The 23982-nt window shown below is 41.9% G+C and overlaps 1 protein-coding gene across 2 annotated transcripts in view; it reads right to left on the minus strand.

Annotated features, from left to right (window-relative positions):
* The window catches only part of GRB10 (growth factor receptor bound protein 10), a 148431-nt gene that overhangs the window by 68773 nt on the left and 55676 nt on the right, over nt 1–23982 (minus strand). For both annotated transcript variants that reach the window (XM_066627054.1, XM_066627055.1), the window contains exons 3-5: nt 20225–20318; nt 6053–6269; nt 3320–3461 (exon numbers count right to left, since the gene is read on the minus strand). In XM_066627054.1, the coding sequence (XP_066483151.1) occupies nt 3320–3461; nt 6053–6269; nt 20225–20318 (453 nt within the window). The remainder of the gene's footprint in view (nt 1–3319; nt 3462–6052; nt 6270–20224; nt 20319–23982) is intronic.

Raw genomic sequence — 23982 nt, forward strand, 5'->3', positions numbered from 1 at the left:
CAATAAGAGCACTTCCTAGATAGAAGCAACTTAATGCAGAAGAAAAATCAGTAATGTGCACAACGGTTCTTAAAATGCCCAGTAAAAACCATCTAACAGAAACCAGAAGTTCTACCACATATGCAAAGTTACTCAGAGCCTATAAAGTGTGGGAGAAGTTACAGAAAAATGCATCAAATCCACAGCAGTTTAGAAAAGCAGTTTTAAAACCTAAATGGAAAGCAATGGTGGAATCCAACTGCCTTCTCCTGGTGCAGAAATGCTTGCCCAACTCCTCCTTGGACTGCATTGTTCAACACCCACTACCAATATTCTAGTAACTAGCCATCAGTGGCCTAGACCTCAAATTAGCAATCCATAATGGCTAGATTTGACTAAACCAGCATTTCTCAACATTTGTTTCTCGCTGCACCACGTCACATGGTCCACCTATTGGAAGTACAACCGGAAGTGACATCATTGCCAGTTACTTCCTGGTTGGGAGGTCAGATGTGACACTACAAACACTGGTAAGAGGCTCAGAAGACAGGAGGGCTTTATCGAACATGCCAAAAGTGCACACTGGAGCTCTGCCCACGGAGTTGAGTCTTCCAGTGCCTTTTGTTACATTGCGTTGCTGGTTTCACTGCTGTGTGGCAGACATCCAGGGGTCCTATGAGTACCACCAGGCACCATCTCAAGTACCACCAGTGGTTCCACTCATTGAGAAACAATGGACTAAACTATTAGAATACACTATTGTCTTGGGAATCAGTCACATTAAAACTGTGAAACATGCTTCACATGTTCAAAAATATCCTAGACTGCAAATCAAAGAAAAACCATCATCAAGCAATCTATCCATTTTCCACCAAATCAACAGCCATAAAACCACTGCCACTCTGTCTCAGAACATGACAATGACTCTGGTAAAGACTGAAGTCCTCCGACAACTAAAAACAATGGTGCTGCAACTTAGAAAAAACTTTATTGCTACACATTTAACTGATCAATAGCAGGAATTAAATACTGTAATGCCCAAGCATCCTTAGGCTGCAATCCTCAACACACCAGACAGAAAGTCCAGATGAACACAGTGCGGCATATTTCTGACAAAACAGGCATTGCACATACATTACAAAGGGAGCAGCAGAAATGCGAGGCAAACTGACTATTTCCTATAAATGAGTATTGTCATGATCAAATATTTAGACTTAAATCCTGGAATCCATCATGGAAATTTGGATAGCAATTAGTCAGAGAAGATTTTGATATTGAGAAAGCACGGCGCGAGGAGTGGGCAACTTCCAGCCCATATCTATTTAATCTAGTGCCCGATCCAGTCCAATGCCCCTATGGCTTTGATCTTCTGAGGAGGAACTGGACAGCACTTAACCAGATTCATACTAACTTTGGCAGATGTCAATATTGACAGTATAAATGGGGGTTGGCCGATAATCTTAATTGTGACTGTGGGAATGTTTCGCAAACTTTACATCACATTGCAATGCAAGGTATTTTGGCTCCGTGCAGCATACTAAGGTCTAATGGTTAAATGGTTTAAATTTTAGATATTCGGCAATAGGTCTAGTCGCTTAGTAACTGTTCATATACAACATGTAATTTTATTCATGATTTTATTAACCATGTTATAATTTATAGCTTGTTTATATTTTATATATATTTTGTATATTGTAAATTTTATATAACGATGCTGCATTTGCCATATAATTAAATAACTAAACGCATTGCACTCCAAGTGTACTCAAAGAGATAAACTGTTGTCAGCAAGGCACAAGTTTTTAATATATGGTCTACTCATGTAATAAAGTAATAGAATATTTTGGTTGCTAATGTTTCCAGGCTTCACTGTTCAGAGACTCCCATAAAGGTCAGTCATTGGGAGGGAGCTTTTCAGGGAGACAAGGAGGTTGGTTACTGCATGTGGGACTTATGATGTCTACCCCACCATATGTCCTGTAATAGCCAGAGGTTTACCAACTAATTCCCAGTCTGAAAGGCATACAGAAATGCATGCTCAGAGTAATTTTTCCAGAAATTTATATTGCACACACAGGTGGGTCCTTGTTATTCGGGGGGGGGGGGTGTGTGTTCCAGGAACCCCAGTGGATACCAAAACCCGCGAACGTTGAAATCTGTGGGTCTTGGGGCCCTCTAATCCTCCAGGAGCTGTGCTCCAGTCACCTCTAGCAGGTGTTTTGAGGCCTTAGATCAGGGGTGCCCAAACCCCGGCCCAGGGGCCATTTGCAGCCCCTGGAGGCTCCCAATCAGGCCCTCAGGGAGCCCCCAGTCTCCAATGAGCCTCTGGCCCCCAGGAGACTTGCTGGAGCCCGTGCTGACGCGAGGCAACTGCTCTCAGCATGAGGACAACTGTTCGACCTCTCATCTGAGCTGTGGGACGAGGGCTCCCTCCACTACTTGCTGTTTCATGTCTGTGATGCAGCAGTGGTAACAAAGGAAAGGCTGGCCTTTCTTGTGCAAGGCCTTGAGCTATTCCAAGACATTCATTCATATAAGTTCCATCTCTAATATATTCATTTATGTAAATGAATTCAAATTTTAAATTTTAAATTAACTATTTCCCAGCCCCTGACACAGTGTCAGAGAGATGATGCAGCCCTCCTGCCAAAATGTTTGGACAGCCCTGCCTTAGAAGGTCACTTCCAGTTTCCACCTCAGAACATCAAATGCCTCATAACCTCCATTTGCATCTCTGTTGGGGCCTTTAATATCTTGTTCAACATGAAGACATCTTACAGCTGGCTAGAATGTCTCAATCATCTTCTTGGCCCCTCCTCTTTCCTTCTCCAATTTCCAACATAATGTTGGGCAAAAAAATCCATTCTAATGCAACTACACTTATACATTAACCAACACATCATACAATTAAAAAAACCAATAGTTGGATACAATTATTGTAGAAATGAAACATTAAACCATCAAGGGGCATGTGAGGTGTCCATATATGCTATATAAACTCACTCCTATACTGCAATTCTTCCAAATTAAACAAGTCATTGCCCACATCATTAAAATTCAAAGAAGATACCAAACTTTTATTGCTCCATTCACTACTGTCTTCATTAACTGGAAGAAGGATTTTGATGTGATTTGTACTTTCAAGTCTTTTAAAACCAAAACACCACCTGAAGACTTATGCTTCTACATGCTCAAGAGAGAGGTTTTTTATTTTAGAAAAACATTACTCTTCTTCTTCCCCCTGTTGCAATTATGAATTCAGCTTTCGAACTCCAAAACCTGGAAACATGCACTATAAAACGCTGTCATTCTTAAAGTGCAAAAGTAAAGCAGAACTCACCTGTTTATTAGCAGGTTGACTCTGAGGTAGAGATCCAGGTGCCAGCACAGGTGAGCTTGTGGGGCTGCAGAGCTCAGGAAATGGATTTGGTATGGCAGGCAAAGATGACGTTCTGAACTGTTGCTCCTCTTCTTGTAGGCGTCTATGATACAGGGGGAGATGTTTCGGTAGAAACTTGGGCTAATAGGGAACCTGGTTAGCATTAACAAAAGTGGTGCAGGTGGAATCCTAACTCTGATTAAGGTTGCTGCTAAGGAGAAAAAAAGGAAGGAAATGGAAATTCACATGCAAGATTGAAGGAAAATGCCATCCCATGATAAGTTAAACCAAGAGAGCCAAAATAGTTTAGACTTGTTCTGCCAGACAATTTTACCATCATGCGATTAAGTCAGAAGGAAGTAGAGGTGAAAAGGAATCTCATATGATAACACTGCTACATGAACCCCAATATCACAGGAATTATCTACACACAATAGGGCAAGTATCATTCAGACTGGGAACACTACCATGAAAACCCATGTAGATGAGTCTCTGCCCCCCCTTATGGTTCAACAAAACCAAAGCATAAATGGGGACTAACCAATGTCTTTTACCAAGTGTGTGTGTTTAAACTTTGACATGAACCATGTGGCACTTCAAGGTCACTAAGCTCATTTATCTCTGATGTTTTTACAGTTAAATGAACTCTTCATCACTACAAAACTGGTAAAATTTAGATGTTAATCCAGATGAGCTGAGCCATACCTATGAATACACTGTGGCAAAGCCCATTAGGCAAGGGACTACACAGAGCTAGTAATCTGCTGCCTGTAGGGTATGGTGCAATTCATTTATGAGTAGCTTGACATTTCTAACTAGTAACACCCACAGGCTATTACAGGTACACTCTCTAGCCATGGCTCCCATAAGGCTATTTATACTTATATTTTATCATCTTTGGCAGGACGAGGTTTATAAAGAGATAGTAAAAACAGGGCTTCCCCTCACATTCTGTTTGTAATCTTAATTTTTTCTGGTAGTCTCATTTAACAATCTAACTTTCTAGAGGACAGGAGTAGATCATGTGCTACATGGCCTTCTTTGCATTTTCTGTTAATGATTCATGTTCCCAAATGAGTAATGCTGTTGGCATTGTTTGCAGTGTCTTTTAAGCAGAAATTTCCAGTTTAAATCATTGGGCACTTTGACTTCCAAGTGCTCTCAACTCTTGAAATCAACTCTATAAATGCAAATAGTGTAATACTAAGCTTGATTTTCTCAGCAGCAAACCCCCACCAAATTCAGCTAGCTAGAATGTGTGTTTATGCTCACAAATTCCTAAAGCTGCAGTCTCCTGCAGCTGTGTGGCAGGGGCACAGTAGTGTGCCGAAAAAAGAGAAAAAAGTTACATGTACTAGAAAGATAAAATTTCATGATGGATATTCAACTATTTGCTCATCTTGGCAAGTTCTAAACTTTGTATATATTACATAGGCCAACACATTTTGCTATCTTAAACATTAGATCTATTCTAGGGTATATCTGGGGTACAAATTCCAAAAATGGCATCAGTTTTGCCCTATCACATCTAGTTTCAGAGATAGGACATAGCCTTGTTAGTGAATGGTTCAAGCAGCTCCCTCATAAGGAAGCCTAGGCCTTGGCTTCCTCACAACAAAGCTGCTTAAACCATTCACTGAGGCTATGCCAATTCTCTGAAACTAGATGTGATAGGGCAAAATTGATGTCATTTTTGGAATTGGCACCCCAAATTCATACAAAGCAACTATAAGTTTAGAAAGGGGTTTTTCAGACTCTCAATTTCACAGGCCTGAAATACATACACATTTCACATACAAACAACACATACACATACAATCTAACACATACAAACTCACACAAAACAGAAGAAATAAAATGGAATACATGAAACTGTTTCTGTGAGCCCAAGGCACCCACACACAAAAGAGGTGACCAACTTCATCTCTGCAGTAGTTTCCCAATCAGTTTCCATTTGAGGTGGGCAATTCTGCCCCACCTCTGCATCAGCTCCAGTCTCTCCTGGCATAGAACCACAGCAAAGCTGCCACAGCAAAGGAAGCAGCCAGTTGTATCTACACTTTCAATCAGTGGGCAGCTCAAACAGAAACACAGGGAACACGCTCCTCTGAAGCAGGCCAAGTAGGGGCAAATGGTGTTGTCAAATTTTAATTCAGAAGAGAGAATTATTATTATTATTATTATTAACAGTATTTATATACCGCTTTTCAACTAAAAGTTCACAAAGCGGTTTACAGAGAAAAATCAAATAACTAAATGGCTCCCTGTCCCAAAAGGGCTCACAATCTAAAAAGATGCAAATGAATACCAGCAGACAGCCACTAGAACAGACATTGCTGGGGTGAGGTGGTTATAAAACCTCAGTTTTATAACTGAGAATGCTTCAGTTATAAAACATTTGAGAAGTACTATGTTAAGCATTTCTAAGTTCACATAGTGTTTCCAACCCCAGAACATTTCCACATCCATAGCCTTGCCTTAGGTCAATACCATTCCTGCTTTTACATGAAGGACAACTAAAACAGAGAAAGAGAACCCACTGTGTTCTTGGCTGCAATTAGAATCCAGGTCCAAAAAGAACAAGTTTTTCCATTGGTCTGCATTGATCTGCCAAGTTAGATAAGCCCCCAAGTCTTGATTGCTTAACAAAACACATCTATGTAGAAGAGAAATCACTGCTTATTGCTTTCATACCTGACTGCCATGATGCGTACTGGTTGAGACCTCTGTACTTTCTGTCTTGGTGACACAGGCTGCAGCAAATTTGTTCCAGAGGCTGGCAGCTGACTGCGATTAAGCTGGCCATTCTGAAGGAGTGGTGTGCTTTCTGAATGGACGTTGTAGGTGGAGTACAGACTTTCAAATGAGGAGTTCATATCGTTAACTAAAGCTTCCAAGTCCACATCATCATCTGAAAATGATACAAGGAGATGGACACTACTGAAGGTCTGAAGCAACAGAAAAGGGAGACAGTGGGTGTTATCCATGTATATGTTGAGGGTGGCACTGGCAGAAAGGGAAAGGATTAGATGAGAATGAAACATCTATATTGTGAGAGCCAGTTCACAGGGGGCCAGTTCACACTTATCCAATTGACTGTGTGGCATAATAGATGGTGCCTAACCTCCCACCCACACAGTCAGAGCAACTTGTGAATTGGGCCCCTGTGTAAAGTGCCCACCATATTTTGTGGGGAGGGGAAAAAAAATCACATCTATTGAGTACATATAGGCCTCTTGGTGGTACCCACATCACAGATGCTTCCTTCCTACTCACAAAAAGGTGAGTAGGGCATGTGTCTGCTTCTTCATCAGACAAAGCAAACATACAGCTAGGTTTATTTAAAAGATTCATATTCCCACCTTCCCTACCATAATGTTTAGGGCACTCAAGGGGGCTTACAAAGTTTCACACAGTAGAACAATACCCACCACCATCACAACCACCCCCCCAACACACAACAGCAATAAAATGTTTGCAAAACTCTTAAAAGCAAGAACAGCAACAACAGAGTAAACACATATAAGCAGAATAAGAACAGAGCACCAAAACATTTAAGCAGATAAAAAAATCTATATTGTGTGAACCAGTTCACAGGGGGCCAGTACACACTTACCCAGTTGACTGTGTGGCAGAATAGATGGTGCCTAACCTCCCACCCACACAGTCAGAGTAACTTGTGAATTGGGCCCCTATGTAAAGTGCCCACCATCTCCCACCATCTTTTGTGGGGAGGGGGGATCACATCTACATACAGGCATTTTGTAACAAGAGGCCTTACTATGGCACTTAGGGTGCAATCCTAACGCCTTATGTCAGTGCTTTCCAGCACTGACATAAGGGCAATGCAGCTCTGAGGTAAGGCAACAAACATTCCCTTACTTTGAGGAGGCCTCCGTGAGTGCCACCCAACTGCAGGAAGCAGTACATGTCCCACTGACACCGCTATGCCAGTGCTGGAAAGCACGGACATAAGGGATTAGGATTGCACCCTTAAATGTATAACAAGAAAACATCATAGAGATGTGTGCCAGTGTGCACCAGGACTGCTCTAGTCTTCCAATGTCTGCTTCCAATGTCTATGCCTTCCAATATCTGCTGTTACTATAACTGTATTATATCAAAACCAAGGGTTTAGCTAAAAATCTATATTACAACCTTATCCAAAACACTATCGTCAGTTTTTTTTAAAAAAAATTATAGTCACCAGTTAATTATCAACATAATCCAGGACAGGCGTGCCCCCAGGGGTTCTGTTTTGGAACACCTAGTGGATACCTGAAACCATGGATAAGGGTGAACATCCGTACCCATGGCCCGGGGCTGCCCCCCCCCAATAGACAACGGGAGCTCTGCTCTTCTCGTCTCTGGGAGTCTGAGCTCAGCAGAAGTTGATCACATTAGTTTCACAGAGAAACCGGAAGTCATGCGTTTTGTGCTATCCTGCTCCGTCTCAGCCTGGCAAAGGCCAGGGATGGGCATCCTGGGCTTCTGCAGAGCTCAGAGTTACCCTTGCCTTCGGAGGGGGTGCGCACAGGGGTGTGTGCTCTGGGGGCCCCAGACCCAATCTGCAGATACAGGATCCCCAGATATGGGGCCTCCTTGTACAGAATAGTCCACCATTGGCGCAATCACATTTCACTGAGCAGCCTTCATTCTCCTAGTGACACCAAGAGGACCTCTTGCGATTGACAAAGAAAACAGAAGGTCATTGCTTCTGGAAGAATTGTTCATAAAGGTTGTCAGCTATCACTGTCTGTTTTTCACCTGCCCCAGTCACTTGGACAAGACAACAGTCAAACTGACCCGTGTTTGCTTGCAGACATGTCTGATATACTGCTCTTTTTGAGTGCTGCTTGGATGGGAGGTAAATCAACAGTGTCCTTCCCCTTATTAGTTGCTTCCTTGCACTATTGACTCCAACAGATCAGTGTGCTTACATCACCAAACTGAATTATTCTTGCAAGTATCCAAAAACCATTTCACGTTGGCGAGCCAATGTGTGCACTCAGTAGTCAGTGTGTACAGTCTGTGGCAGACTCAACTGCCAATCATCTCCTATAAGATTGGCATAGTCACACATAGTCCATTATTAGATGTACATGTTTTAAAAATGAAATATATAAAACAGAACCTGCTGCTTTTGAAGTTCAGAAAGGTCAAACATTTCCTAGAATCACATTGAAAGATGCCTGTTTTGTGCCATTTAAAACTGCAAATAATTAACTAACAAGGTGGCAATGTTTCTGTTAAACTACTAGACATAATTTTAATATATATTTTGCTCTGCTGCCAATTTGTATTTATACATGTGCATTTTAAAGTTTATATCGTTTTATACAGAATTAAGTTAGTTACCTGGAGAGCTCAAGGGAGCCATTTTGGACAGGGTATAAATCTCATTTTATATTAAATGTATTCTGACTGAATACCCGCCATAAATTAAGTACAAAGCTAAGGAGAGTTGCCACCTTTTTAAAATAAAAGTTCTGCATGTTTGGAAGCAATGTAAGAGGAAAACATAGGCACGGATTTTCTCCATGCTAGGAAACTGCCTCTGAATCTCCTACAAAACTAAACTAAGAATGATTTCCCAAGAGAGGTGTCTGCAACATAAGCACCTGACCCATGCTGTGAACTTCCAGATTTTCCTTTCTAGACCATTTCATTTAGTATTATAAATGGGTCCCTGGAGTATACCCTAGGAGGAATCTTTCAAAAAAGACATTTAGAGATTAGTCATGGAGACATCTAGAAAAAAAACACCCACTGGTTGTTTTGTTTAAAAAAATAAGAAAAACAAAACACCAAACTCATGTAGGAAATACATTTTGCCAGAACTTGCAGGTTTTAATATACAAGATCAACATGTGGGAAATAGTTTGTCATTGCAGCCCAATGCTTTTATAGTACCATTCACAGAATCAACACAATCCCCACCACCACTACCCAGCTAAAGCTTGCCATCTTTTCTCTTGGCTAGCTTTGTCCCTTTAAGAAGTTTAGACAATGAAGCTTTTCTCATTCTGTTCAATGCAAGTACAGGAGAAACCTTCACCTGCTTGATTTTCTCTCATCTTGCAACTCTTAAAAGATATGGGAAGTCTGCCAGGATCACAGGTGACAGCCTTATCACAGATATATATTTCAGCTTGGAAAAAAAGGGAAAAAATTCAAAAAGGGCTTGCGTTCTATATGTGAACACAGCTGTTTCCATCTTTATAAAACTTGACAAATTAAAAAAAACCAGACACCATAAGTTTCAAAAACATCCACCCAGACCATGTGAAAGACCACCCAGAAAAGCCTATGTTCTCCCCATTAGTAAAACAGGGTGCATGTATAATGTAATGTATGTTTGTTTGTATCTGTATGCACACTAGGTGTGAACATATACATATATTTGTGTACTGCTTAGGTTTCTATTCTCTATGGTTTCTGCACAGTCTTCACCTATCAAATACTTATGCCTAATAAAGGTTTGTTGTTGTTGTTAAAAAAGGGTGCTCTGTGTGTGGTGCCAAATGGAGGGAGTCTTCTGTATCAGCAAAGATATTCAAGCTAAGTAGCAAAACTATGCATGCTTGGGGAGAAGGAGCAGCCCCACATTGTCAAATCTGGAGGAAAAACATTATGTTGCATGTGTGCAGTTGAAAGCTTCTGAAGGGAACTTATTGATGCTTGTGTGCAGAGAAAGGACCAACAGAAAAAGTCATCTTCAAATGCCAGCCAGCTCAAGGTCCAAGTGCAGCTCCTTCTGCCTCCTCCCCTCTGGAGGGACCAGATTATATCACTAAATGCCAGGGAGCAGAAGACAATGCAATAGTCTGCAAAGCAATGGAGATAATGCTTCTATGGGCTAGTACCCAATAGCAGCCAGCTTTCAAGCCCATCAGCAGCTGGATCAGTTCTCACAGCAGGTTACTGGGGGGGGGGGCTTGGGCAGGTTTCTATGCTGGGCCCCTACCTGATCCATGACGGCACAACTGGGCAACTAGTTAGTTACTAACTAGTTAGATCCACCAGTGGCTCACCTGGCTGACACCTCAGTTAGATTCCTATGAAAACCTCCATGGGCTTTGCTAGCCTATTCCAGCAGGAAAGTAGCATCTAAATATAAAATGTACAAATGCAAACCAAGCAAGATTCCACTCCACATCACCATAGAAGGAGTGGGTGGGGGGTGAGAGAAAGTAGACAGAGAAAGATGAAGTCTGACTGGAATGAAAGCAAAGCAAACACCTGCTAGCCCTAAGAACGTGCCAGTGGTTCAGAGCAGGGGTGCCCAAACCCTGGCCAGGGAGGCACTTGTGGCCCCTAGATACTCCCAATCTGGCCCATGGGAAGTCTCCAATGAGCCTCTGGTCTTCCAGAGACTTGCTGGAGCCCGTGCTGGTCCAACTCAACTGCTCTCAATGTGAGGGCAACTGTTCAATGTCTCTCGTGAGCTGTGGGATGAGGTCTCCCTCCAGTGCTTGCTGTTTCATGTCTGCGATGCAGCAGCGGCAGCGAAGGAAAGGCTGGCCTAGCTTTGTGTAAGACCTTTTATAGGCCTTGAGCTACTGCCAGACCTTCATTCATACAAGTTCCATCTCTAATATATTCATTTATGTAAATTTAATCAAATCTGAAATTTAAATACATTCTTTTTCCCCAGCCCCCAACACAGTGTCAGAGAGATGCAGCCCTCCTGCCAAAACGTTTGGACACTCCGGTTCAGAGTATCATTTGCTAACATTTCCTAGTGAGTTTGCAGAGTTGGTTGGGAGTTTATGGGGGTGGGGTGTGAGGAAGCACTACTATGAGGAAATCGGAAGTTGCACATAACTTTTTATTCCTCTGTGCATGTTCAGAAATGTGGTTAACTATATATAAAAATGGAAAAGTGTGAGGATGTGTTGTGCATGAAGGAAAAAGAAAATAAACCAACAAGCAGTTATAAAAGCACAAGAGTTTGCGATAACCCCTCCCCAAGAGACTGTTACAAAAAGATGGGGGAAGAGGAGTGTAATAAAAAAACTCATAATTCAAAACCTAGGTGATATAAAAGCATTTGTCGAAGGGGGGGTAGCAAAGATTGTTTCTTAAATCAACTGCTTGCAGTGGTGTTAGAGAATAAAACTAACCAAAACACACAGAAAAGGAAAAATGGAGGAAAACACTGTATAAAAGGAGAAAATGTTTCTGCAATTTATGAGAATTTTTAAATTAACATAAATGCACTAAATAGTCAATACAAGTTGAAAATCAATGCTGTATTAAAAATAAGGGGTGGCTAAAACACAAAAATTGTGATTTCCCTACCCCCGCCTTTAATCACACATCTCTCAACTTCCAATAGTTTTTCCAGACTTGCCAAGGAAGTTTTTCAGCAGAAACATGCTGTGATCCTTGTTAAAATGTTCTAAAAGATCTTAAACTAGATTAGAAGATTTTTTTTTTAACCCCAGATATGATCTCATGTAGGGATCTTGAAATAGCATCTTTCAAAGCAGCATTACAAGCATAAACAAATATCTGTGCCATAACATCGAAACCCAGGAGGTGGCACTGGTTGCTTTGAGTATTGTATTTATTACAGTTTCACCTATTTTCAAGATCCAAGGATATATCTGCCAGGTGCATGCATGTATGCATGCACGTGTATATATTATATTCCAATAAAAAGTTGCTTCTTACAGAAAACTTGAAAGTTCCAACACTGTAAAACAAAAGCTTACACACCTAACTACCTACCCCCAGATGATACAAGGAGATAATTACATCAAGTGCAGGGTTTTCGGAAATGATAATGAGTTCACGTTATTGCAGCATTCAAGGAGCAACAGAGTTTTTTCTGAATAAATGAATTTGAGACACAATGTAATTATCAGGTTTTCTTGATACTTATTTATTTATTCGACTTGTAATCCACCTTTCTCCCCGGAGGGCACCCAAGGCACCAATACTTAAGATCAGGAAAACTGAAAGATCAATTTGCAGGCTAGTAAAAAGTTTCTGAAACATTTTGCAATTTCAGAAACTGTTTCAGTGAACAAACCACAAGAGAACCTTAACAGAGCCTGTATGCCGTTAGCCATTCCCAAGCTTTAATGTCATTGATGCTAAATTTCATTTCTTGAATCATATGATTTGACAGCCACTCTGGCAATTATGCTTAGTACAAGAAAGCCTCTATATCCACAGATCCAGTACCTGTGGTTTCACTTACTTGAGGATACGATGATCTGGGGGACCCACAAATGCCTTTTACAAGTACCTTTGTTTACTGCGGAAATGCTTGCAGCGCAGCTGCTTCTTGCTTAACATTCTTCCTTAACTGAAGAACCAAATGCACAGACAACAAGCCTACGTGCTAAAAGGCAACTAACAGAAAGCAGGACGGTTCCTGCTTCCTGTTAGTCTTTCTGTAGCGTGCAGGCTTGTTGCCTGCATGCTTGGTTCTTCAGTTAAGGCAGAATGTTAAGCAAGAAGCAGCTGCACTGCAAGTGCTACTACAGTAAACAAAGGTACTTGTAATGGGTATGGGAGCATTATCTACTTTATATAGGTTTCCCCTATATTCGCAGTTTCCTTAACCGCCGGGTGGAGGGAAAGGTATCCCCACTGATTCAGGGGCCCACCTAGTGAACCTAGTCAAAGGTTTTCATTTGCAGCAGGGCTTGACAAATTCCAGGCACCAGATCACCATGTTAAAGTTTCCTCATGGCACCTAGGGAATAGTTACAGGGCTAAGGAGATTTCAGTATGGTGAAGATTGGCAATGGTTGCTTTAGTTTCATGAGCAGTTGGGCCTCCTTGCTGGTATTGGGCTGGCCTGGGCAAGGGAAGCAGTAGCAGCAGTGAGAGCTGCCAGCCCAGGGAAGGTGCAGAGGGAGCCACTGTCCAAAGGAAGGGGAGGGGGGAAAAACAACTCTCATAGAGTGAGGCACACTCACTTTCACTCAGGTGGGGGCACCATCACATACCACACTCTCCTGCCTCAACATGCATGTTCTTTCTTTCCTTTCCTCTAAGCAAACTGCAGCAACCCCCATATGCCATCCCAGAAAAGAAAGGATGTGAGGGTGTACCGAGTTTACTTTACAGCACATGTCTACTCAGAAGTAAACTCACCAATTCAATGAGACTATTCCCATACAAGTGTGCAGACAGCTGCAGGATCAGTGTCATGAATCTTAACCTTTTTAAAAAAAAGTTTGATGTTCATTCTGTTGGAGTTGGTACAACCCCGTCTGCTGTCCAGAAGAGGCAGGATGCTGCCCAGTGAAACTGACCTTCCTACCTGTTCTCTCCGTGATCCTTGTGGGGGTGTGGCCCTAACCCTTTTCCTTCCCTTCTCCTCTGAGCACACTCTCTCTTGCCTCTGACCTGTTAAGATGACACACAGCAGGACTCTGCTGTGCCTACGCCATCTTGAGCACATGGCACGCAGGGCGAGGCAGCTCTAGGGCCTTGCGATCTAAGTAATAGCTGAACCTCCGATCCTAATCAGATGCTGTAAATGTACACTCAATGGAACTGTAAGTAAACAACTTTTTGCAACTTTAACAAGTAATTGCCTCTGTCTTTTTTCACTGAACAGCAGTTAGCCAGGTGAGGGAGGTTCCCTAGGGTGATACCCAAAAGGGGGGTCCGCTGCTTAAGCTACTCTGCTTCCTCCCCAAAGAGGAAATTACTTTTAATTTCCTCCAACACATTCTTTGTTTTTAGATCAAACCTTTGAAATATTTTGCCAAGTTTACCTACCACCATAGTAGTTGAAAATGAACTTTACTGCTTTTTTGTGTGTCATATCTAATTTATATTATTCACTAGTGGCACATGAGACTTTTTTGGTGGGCATTAAAACATAAAACCCTAAAAGCTGAAAAATTAATCTGGCTCCTAGATCCAAAGCAAAATTTGTCAAGCTCCAATTTACAGCATGGGCAAGAAGTGAAGGCTGTTTGAACCATTAATGAGTACATTCAGCTAGTTCATACAATAAAGAATCAAAAGGCTATTTCTTAGCAGCCAGTACCTAAATATGGCGCGCGCGCACACACACACAGCAGCTGTGTTAGCTCTAATCACATATTATGTTCAGTGTGCTTACACTGCATGTACAGCATTCATACAATTGATGATCTGTAAAGCACACCCTTATTCAAGTGATTATTATTGTATGTGCAGCACTGCAAATATTTGTGCTATAAAATTTTTAAAGGGTTCAATCACCACATTGATTTTTAAGATGAACACATGTATAGTCATTCACATAAGAAACAGTCCTACTGTGTCGTATGCAAGTCTCTGCTTTTTCCTTTGGAACACATGTGACACAAGTCGGGGGGGGGCAGCCAACTTCCACCCTCCATGCAATATGGGCATGGAAAGGAACATCTGAAAAGGGCAACAGCCTACTTTGGTTTGATTTCCATAAAAGCCATCATAGGGCTTAGCTAAAGCTGTAACAGTCAACATCTTTTTCCTTTTAAAGGTTAGGTAACAATTAAAATACAATTGTCACTATAGTTTGAGACACTTTTTAACAAAGTGTAGACCGAGGTTACTTTTCTCCAGTAAACTGAATCATCTATATTCATTTCTTACTTTTTTCCGGTTAAGCTGAACCATCCATACTCATTTCTTACAAGCTGCTCTGGTTCCGTTCTTTAATGAAAGAAGGCCCAAAAAAATACTTGAGAAGCAAAAACACCCTTCCAAGCCAACAAGGAAAATGTATTGAGCTCTATGAAAACTGGAAAGGAGCAGTGTGTGTGCATTTACTCACAAGTAGGCAAATGTGCCTCAGCTCCTGTCAAAGACCAGGTGAAGGGGAACACAAGGCCACTGGAATGGTTCCAACTCAATAAAGGTGGAGCTTGAACATACACTTTAGAATTTGGCCCTCCCACCATAAAAATGATAAAAGAGGCTTGAGCAGCTGGTAACCATGAAACTTTTTTTTTTAAGCCTTATAAAGTTAGGTGGGTACTGATAGAATGTCATTTTAAAAAAAGTGGGTCCTGGTGCTAAGAAATTTGGGGACCACTGGTCTAGCATAAGGGTCTCCAAACCCCGGCCCGGGGGCCAGATGCGGCCCACAGCAAGCCTCTTTCCAGCCCACTGCCAACCTCTTGTCCCCTGAAAGCCTCTGGCCCACTCAACTGAACATGACCAGAACTGTGCTCTGATTGTGTCTGGAGAGTGTTCTGAGGGCCAAACAGGCTGAATGAATGAGCCCATTCATTCATTTATTCACTCATCTAAGTTCCATCTGTAATTTAAATTTTTTTTCTGGCCCTCCACAACACACCAGATATTTGATGCGGCCCTCTGACCAAAAAGTTTGGAGATCCCTGGTCTAGCATATTGTTACTGAGAGTCTGCAAACTCTGCTGTCCCTACACTATTTCATCCCCATCCCTACCCCCTTCCCCCCCAACCACAAGAAAAAGCTTCTAGCTCAGAAGGGACAGGAAAGGAACATCTATTCAAAGTTTTACAGCACAGAAGTAGCAGTCTAGCCAAGTTGCACCATTTTAAGCATTGTTTATTTTCTTTTCCCATTTCAATACAACTTTCTTCCATTACTCAGCAATCATGTCTCACTGACAATCAATGTCTTAGAGGAGGAAAACCATTTTTTTTTTTTTTTTTGCAAGTATGAAGATGGTACTAAGCCTAATGGCTTCAACTAAGCAAGGATCATATGTTGCATGCAGATCAGGTGGCAGAGCTCACAGAAAAGTTTGGCAAGCATTTAAAAACAAGCAAGACATACTCCAGTAACGCATGCTTTAACTATTAAAGCATTCCTATTTACAAGGAAGTCACTCTGTTGTGGCCCAACATGTTCATGGCGCTGAGGAGAATACTGGTATTGTATGGGCAAACCAACAAGGAGAGAGCGCATATCACTACCAGTTAACTGTACAAAAAGCAGATCACAAATGCCCCCCTCCAGTGCAAATGTCTTATGTATCTAACTGCAGCTTCCCTGTGGCCATCTCCTGTATTCCACTGTCTCTGTGCTGTCTGCAAATGCTAATTGACTGGAAGCAGGAAGTGGGTTGGAGGGCTAAGCATTGTGTTAGTCCTCCATCCTGCTTCCTGTTGGTTATTCCTGCTTCCCGTTAGCATTTGCAGACAGCATAGGGACAGTGAGATATAGGAGACAGCAACAGGAGGTTTGCAATCACAGACAGTTAAGTCATTTGCATGATGGGGAGATTTGTGAACCGTGGATATGGGACCCACAGATAATGGGGGGGGACATCAATATTACTGTTCTTTTCTCCCTCCCTACACATTTTAGCAAAATGTAAAGCAAGTGAGAGAGGGTTCTGCCTGGGATCCCACAAGTGCAGAGGTCTTTAGAGAGTCAAGTACTGTTCTTCTCCCAAACTGAAATTTGAGTAAGAAAAACAGAAGTGTTTTTCTAAGATAGGCCCTTGTCTTCCAACCCCTCTGCTGCCTGAGGGCTTTAGGAGAAAGACGGAATTTCTTCTTGCTTGCACTGTAGTGTAGAAAACAGGGAAGAGGGTACCACAGCCCAAATAAAATAACTCAATCTTGGGAAGGATTGATGAGAAGATAATTGGTAAAGAGAGGCAAGTGAAGGTTTGGCTAGAGCAGTGGTCTAGAGCAGAAGTCCAAAGTAGAGACTGCTGCGCGCCCTCAAAGGCTTCCCCAGCATGGATGGCACTTACTATTTCATGGGGAGGGTCTCAACAAAACACCTCCATTCGCTCCCAAGCATTGTCACAACCAGCCACTTCTGGCCTCCGACACCCCAAAAGGCTTTGCGCCCAGATTTCCAGGCAGAAGCAGCTGGTCACAATGACGCTTGGGTGTAAATGGAGGTGCTTTGTTAAGGCTCCCCCACATAATGGTAAGCGCCAGTCATGCAGGGGCGAGCTATCAAAGGTCACTGGATCTGGCCCATGGGCGGTGGTCTAGAGGGCTCTGGGCTATTGAGTCAAGCAGCTAATTGTGGACCTCTGCTCATGAACTATTGAGGAACTACAAATGTCACTTTGTGGTTCCTTTTCCACTTTCAGTCATGCACATCGGGCAGTTGCCTTCCTCAACATAGTCAACTGTGTGGCTTTGAGAAGGCGGGAGCAGTCAGGTGACTGATGCTGATCATGGGTGACTTGAACACAAGAAAAGGCAGGGTAGTTTCTGCAGTGTTGAAAAGGCATCTTCCAAAGTTTGCACACACACCTGCTTCTCATAACCACACTATAGTTCATTTTTAGTGAACTTATGCTGCAGATGTTAAAGTTTCTTAATATTTATAACCTGAGTTTTAAACCAATATTGTTGTGTCAACTCCTTTCCACATACAGTAGGTGGAAATGGTGGTGCCATCCCAAAAAACATGTAGGAAATTATTATTATTATTATTATTATTATTAACAGTATTTATATACCGCTTTTCAACTAAAAGTTCACAAAGCGGTTTACAGAGAAAAATCAAATAACTAAATGGCAAATAACTGAATCACACAATAAAGATTATAATTACCAACAGCCAAATTGTAAATATTCTTAAATGGGGTTACATATCAAAGGAACCATATTTCGTAAGTATTTTCCCTTATTGCAAAGTTCACTGTTTCCCACAAGTCTTGCTATTCTGTATATGTACATGCTTCTATTTTACCTCCAATTTACACTTATGCTTACCAGTTTGAGATCCAAGTAAAACAAGATTTTCTAGATTAGGATACAAGCAAACATTTTCTTCTTATTCCCCTAGCAGCTAACGTTTTAAAATCAGTTGTCTACCGAAGATGTAATTTTGTTTTAGCCCTTGAATCAGACTTACTTGAAATATTAGAAGGTGGGTTTGGACTAAAACCTTAGAAGGTAACATCTGAATGGTAACAATCTGAATTAACATCAGTGGCAGTTAATCAATGAAATGGGAAAAATTGCTGAAGCAATAGGTCTCCATATTTTCCTCAAACTTTAAGAATGGCAGTTCTATATTCGCAGGAATCTGGTACGTCTTTCCATTCCTTCCCCTCATTATTCATTCGTTTAAATTGGAGCTCCATCCTGCCTCATTCAAACATGACTATTAACATAATCCCAGCATCTAAGCCTTACTGCTAATCATGCAGCATGTACTTATTTCAATACATTCAGAGATTCAATACTACCCTTAGCTTTCCATTTTTGTAAAAGTATTAAAATTCATCCTAAGAGGATTCCTTGTCCATATAAATTGATTCAGAGTGCAATCCAAAGCACTCAGTTAACTGGCACAGGTCCCTTGGGCCAGCTCAGGAGTGTCACAAACATGCCGGAAAGTATTTGCGCCTTCCCATGTCAGATCTGGACAAGTGACAGGTAAGGGTGGGCCAACTGAGGGCAGCCAGCCCAGGGGGTTGGAGAAGGTGGCAGGAGGGCAGAATGGGGGCGCTTTGGGGCAGGTGGAGGGTGAATTGGGGCTCTGGAGGGGAATGGGATCGGCCTGGGCAACCTAGGCCATATCCTAACCCACCTCCCAGCCAGCCCACTGTTACACCCTGCTGCTCGGATCTGTGCCAGCAATTGCACTGGTGTAGATCCAAATAGCCCCACAGGGCAGCTGCTGCACTACACTGGGTAAGGGGAACTAAAACCCCTTACTCTGAGTTGCACAGTAGCTAACTCCCACCCTGCCCTGGATATGGTGCAGGCCACGATAGGATTGGGCTGTAAGTTCTACACAGAATGTACAATGGAAGAGCAAGGAACAAGAGAAATTGCAGCAAACTCGTCATTTAAATTAGTTACATTCTGCTGAGCCAAGAATTACAGAAATGGGATGAATATAAGCTGCTATTTTTCCTATCCGGGCTTATCCCCTCATTACCCTCCCCCCGCCGCCGCCGCCGCCAAGGACCTCAACAGGCTTTTCTTATTGGTGCATACATCAGGCCAAGTAGCAGCACATGACAAATGTCTAAACATTTTAGGCAACTGCCTACAAGCAACACCTGAATCAATGTTTGCATTTCCCACATTTGCCATTCCAGTATAAGAACTATGCTAATTACCATACATGGTCATTTTAAAAGCAGACTATTTGCAATGTCTATTCAGTACTAACAGTTACACACGCACAGAAAGCAGGCTAGAATGTCATGTGAAGGCATTCTTGCACAGGTCTATGTAAGAAGAGTTTGCCATTTTTCTTAAAGATACCATTCTGACAGTCAAAGGAAAGAAATGGTCATGAAGAAGCATTGTGCTCCCACTGAAGCACCTGCTTTCTGAAGCACCTGCTTTCTCACTCAAGACACTGAAGCACCTGCTTTCTCATGCACATGAGGAAAAGTAACTGGAATTACTGCCACAACCATTTGCTTTGGATGTGCCATAAGTTGAGGAAGGGGAAGGCTTCCAAATTGCAGCCTGCACTGAAGACAAATCCAAATAGCCACTGGCTACATATTTTCAGAAGGAAGAGTACCACTTCATCATAACAGCATGCCTTGCTGTAACCAAAGGTGTTCAGCTTTTTTTTTTTTTTGCATCAGATGTGATGCAACTCAAGTCTGTAGGACACCCCCTCCATTCCATTCAAACGATTACAAACTGCATAATGCGGTTTTTCTCATGCCTAGCAATGTTTTTCCTTTCCCCTGCTTTTTTCCCTTTACCATCCACCTTGAGGAAATAAAAAGTATGCGCAGCACCACACAAAATTTTAGTTGGACTTGATGGCAGTGTAGTATGAAAAACAAAAGCTGTCAGCTGCTCTGGGTCTATGGGATACAGCAAGATATAAATCAAACCTATAATATAGCTAGACTACCATACTACTGTTACCATTTGAACATTTTTTTCTGAAGAACCGTAACTTGCATTTTGTACCCTTACCTTGGTGGTTTATTGACATGCAGTTTGATTGTTCTTGGAAACCAGGTTCCACCAGATCCCTCCGAGTGTGTGCTGATGTCTGATCTACGCTGTCCTAGAACACACAAAAAATAGCAGAAAGTTTGGTTCACAACCAATGAGGACACATCTGACTCTTTCTATAGAATGACAACTGCTCGCTACGTCATTAGAAGTGAAGCAACAAGAGGAAAAAACAGTTTGCATCACAAGCCAAGGAAGAGCATTACAAAAGACATGGTGCGAACAATTACATAGACTTTCCCAAATGGTCTGTTCATACTGCATTTTAGAACACAACTTCTGCCAGTCAGTAGTGAGCTATAAAAGTCAGGCCACTGGTCCTTCTAAGATAGTTTCATATGTATTCATGACATGTGGGTCCCAGTGGACTACATACATAAAAAGAAACAGGATTTAGGTATGCCTAGCTATGACACAAGGCTGCAGCCTAACCTCTTCATACCCAAAGTCTCACTATATAAAATTAGGCAGATGGTGACTAGAGAAGGCTTTTTCAGTCATGGCACCCCGTACTTGGAATACTCTTCAGTTTGCCTGGCATCCACTTTGATCTATTTCCAGTGCCAGATAAAGACAATTTGCCCAGACATTTCAACATCTAGCCTAGAGATTTAAATCATTTTATGGCTTTGCTGGTTTTGACTGACTGATGTTGCTGTTTCTCAGCACTTTTAATTGTTTGTGTTTTATTGTATTGGATCATTTTGTTCTTTTAATAGTAGGCCAACCTTTGGAGCTTTGAAGGATAGCTAAAGAATACAGATAAACCCCTGCTAATTGAGTAAGAGGCACTTTTTCAAGTGGGTGCTCCTTTTTTAGCAGGGGGAGAGTAACTGGCCCACCTCACCCCAGCAGTGTCTGTTCTAGTGGCTGTCTGCTGGTATTCATTTGCATCTTTTTAGATTGTGAGCCCCTTTGGGGACAGGGAGCCATTTAGTTATTTGATTTTTCTCTGTAAACCGCTTTGTGAACTTTTAGTTGAAAAGCGGTATATAAATACTGTTAATAATAATAATAATAATTAATAATAATAAATTGGCTTAGGCAGATTTTTTCTTCAACCAATAACTATGTGTCTGTATTAGTACCCTGAATGGGCAGAAGGTGGCCAGGCCGTCACACTCATGGAACAACAGCCTCGAGTGATGAGCAGCAGAGACGGGTAGAGGGTAGCATAGTGGGGGGGGGCAAACACCCTGTACACACCACCTCTTTCCAGCCTAGCACCAACTGCCTGCACATGCCACTTGTTTAGCTAGCTAGGAAAGCTCTTTCTGCCCCATTTTTTGGGGGGGGGAGCATTTGGTTGTGGCATGCTTTGCACATGGCTTAGGCAGAAATAGTGCTTTGGTTGGACCTGACAGATGGACCAAGTGCCTGCTGAAACTCTTGCAGAGAACGCTGGACTAGATGAACCTTGGGCTGATTCAACAAGAACATAAAGGTGCCCATAAGAATGCACCATCAGGACTGCTTCGACACAAGTTAGTTATCCCTAATTGTACAAGAATGCAGAGTGCGCATTCATGCTCTGTAAATTTAACACAGATTGACAGGCCATGGGGATTTAGCAAAATATTGGGGGGAAAATTAGGGAATGCAGAAATGAAGCCAGGTTACTCCTCTTCAAAGTAACACATACGAGCAATACGGCTCACATTCCACAACCAATAAGGGTAACCCTGTATCAGCAGACCTGCACCCTAGATCACAACAGGTCTCAAACAGGCTTTCCCTGAAACTTGATTCTGCCCATTTAGTTCCTGGAATCTATTTGCTACATCATGGCTAGGTCCTGGAAGGTCCAGCAGAGTAATCAAGGAAAAGGTGAGGGGCTCTGGTCACATGCAGAGTGCATTAACTTCTCACCACTAGCCAATTACAGCCCATCACCAGCTGTATGGAATTAGGAGGAAAACGTTTCAAGGTCAGAGTAGAACGCTCTAAAAATCTCTTACAAATAAATTCATTGAACATCTCTTTCAAACGCTGTTACAAAACATAGTTGCTGCAGACAGAAGGAATAACCCAGCCTAACCCTTTCATTCTTCTTACAGATGGAAGTTGTATTGAAAATCCCCTCCTGGGTATTGTGACTGGGTGTTACCTACAGACTCAATTCAATACTCAAATACTCATATATAAGCAATGATTTCTGAGAAAAACCCAGACTATAACCACGAAGCCAGGATTGCAAATTCTCCAGAAAGTAAATAATTTTTTACAGTTTATCTACTAGAGTCCAAATTTGTGACTGCAACCCTACGTTTTCCAAAGTAGGGAAAAGGACAATAAGGATGATCACAAGAGTTTACAATGTGGTTTTTACAACTTTTTATTTCACTTCTGGTTTTATACTGGAACTTCTTCCCCAGAGCTACTTTTTTTTTTTTTAAGAGGATATATGCCATTCAAAGTAGGTCATCACTACACTCAAGTTTATTCTGGAGTCCTGACATTGCGCAAAACCAAAGAGGGCCAAGGTGCTATAGCACCATTAGCTATGGCAAGGCCATTAAGAGCAGTCATGCACTCATGAGTTCCTTCTTCCTTGTATGCAAGTGTCCCTTCCCTTTGAACAGCTGACTCCAGGCTACAACCATGATTAAAAGTGCATTCAAAAACCATTTTGAGGTAACTTTTAAAACTCCAAAAATAAAGCAAGAAGTAGAGCATGAGGAGAATAGTCTCCATGGAAAGGTCCTATAAAAGATTAATTTCATTTTAGCCTTGCTTGGAACTATTAAATACAATAATTAAAACCTGATAGAAGAGGGAACACAGCCTGATTCTGACCACCTAGTTGTAATCCAAAATGGTGCTCAGTTCACGCTCAGAAAATACAAGTTTTCTTCTCAGGAAAACTGTGCCTTGTTTACATACTCACCTGTGCATGTTGGCCCATTAAGGTTAATTGTACCAAATTTTTACCAATATAAGAAGAAACCGGAGACACAGATGCATACATCTGAAACACGCATGGAAAACAGTATTGGCCTAGCAAAAAGCAGCCGCTGTGAAGTCACATATCATGACATTGTCTATTTATACAACATGTTTAAAGACAAATAAGGGCAGGTTGCCAACTGCAACAGCAATCTAGCTGGACACGGGAACAAGGTCGGAAGATTGATAAGTGATCTGTGTCATACTCAGCCTCAATAGCGGCAACAAAACGTTCTGTACATGTATATATACACACATACACCCCTACGTCTCAATTTCACAGCATATTGTGCTTAGCTTGTCCTCTAACAATCTTCCATCTAATGAAAATATTCCATCTAAATCACAAGGCACGAGTTTGACTGCTTGTATTATTGCCATTGCAAGCAAAGTGCTAATTTTAGAATATCTTGAAATTAGCTGCAACAAAAACTTGTTTACATGGGCCATTTGAATTACAGGTCTTAAACAGAAACTTGTGTAGATTTTAGCTTTTATCACTTCTCTTAGATTTTTGATGTGTGTGCACACGCACGCACGCACACACACACACACACACAGAGGGTGAACAACCTGGCTTGGAAGCCACACTATTTTCTCTACAGATCTTCACAATCTGTACCCACAGTAAATTACATGCTCTGCCCCTTTCACGCAAAACAAGGTCAATTTGTTAGAGATAGTAACCTTGTTCAAACATTACCTTATCCACTCCACCCATGCCCTGAAATGACACTCATACTTTAACTTGCACAACTACAACGTCCCCA

This window comes from Tiliqua scincoides, chromosome 5, assembly GCF_035046505.1.
Source record: "Tiliqua scincoides isolate rTilSci1 chromosome 5, rTilSci1.hap2, whole genome shotgun sequence".
NCBI classification, from domain to species: Eukaryota; Metazoa; Chordata; class Lepidosauria; order Squamata; family Scincidae; genus Tiliqua; species Tiliqua scincoides.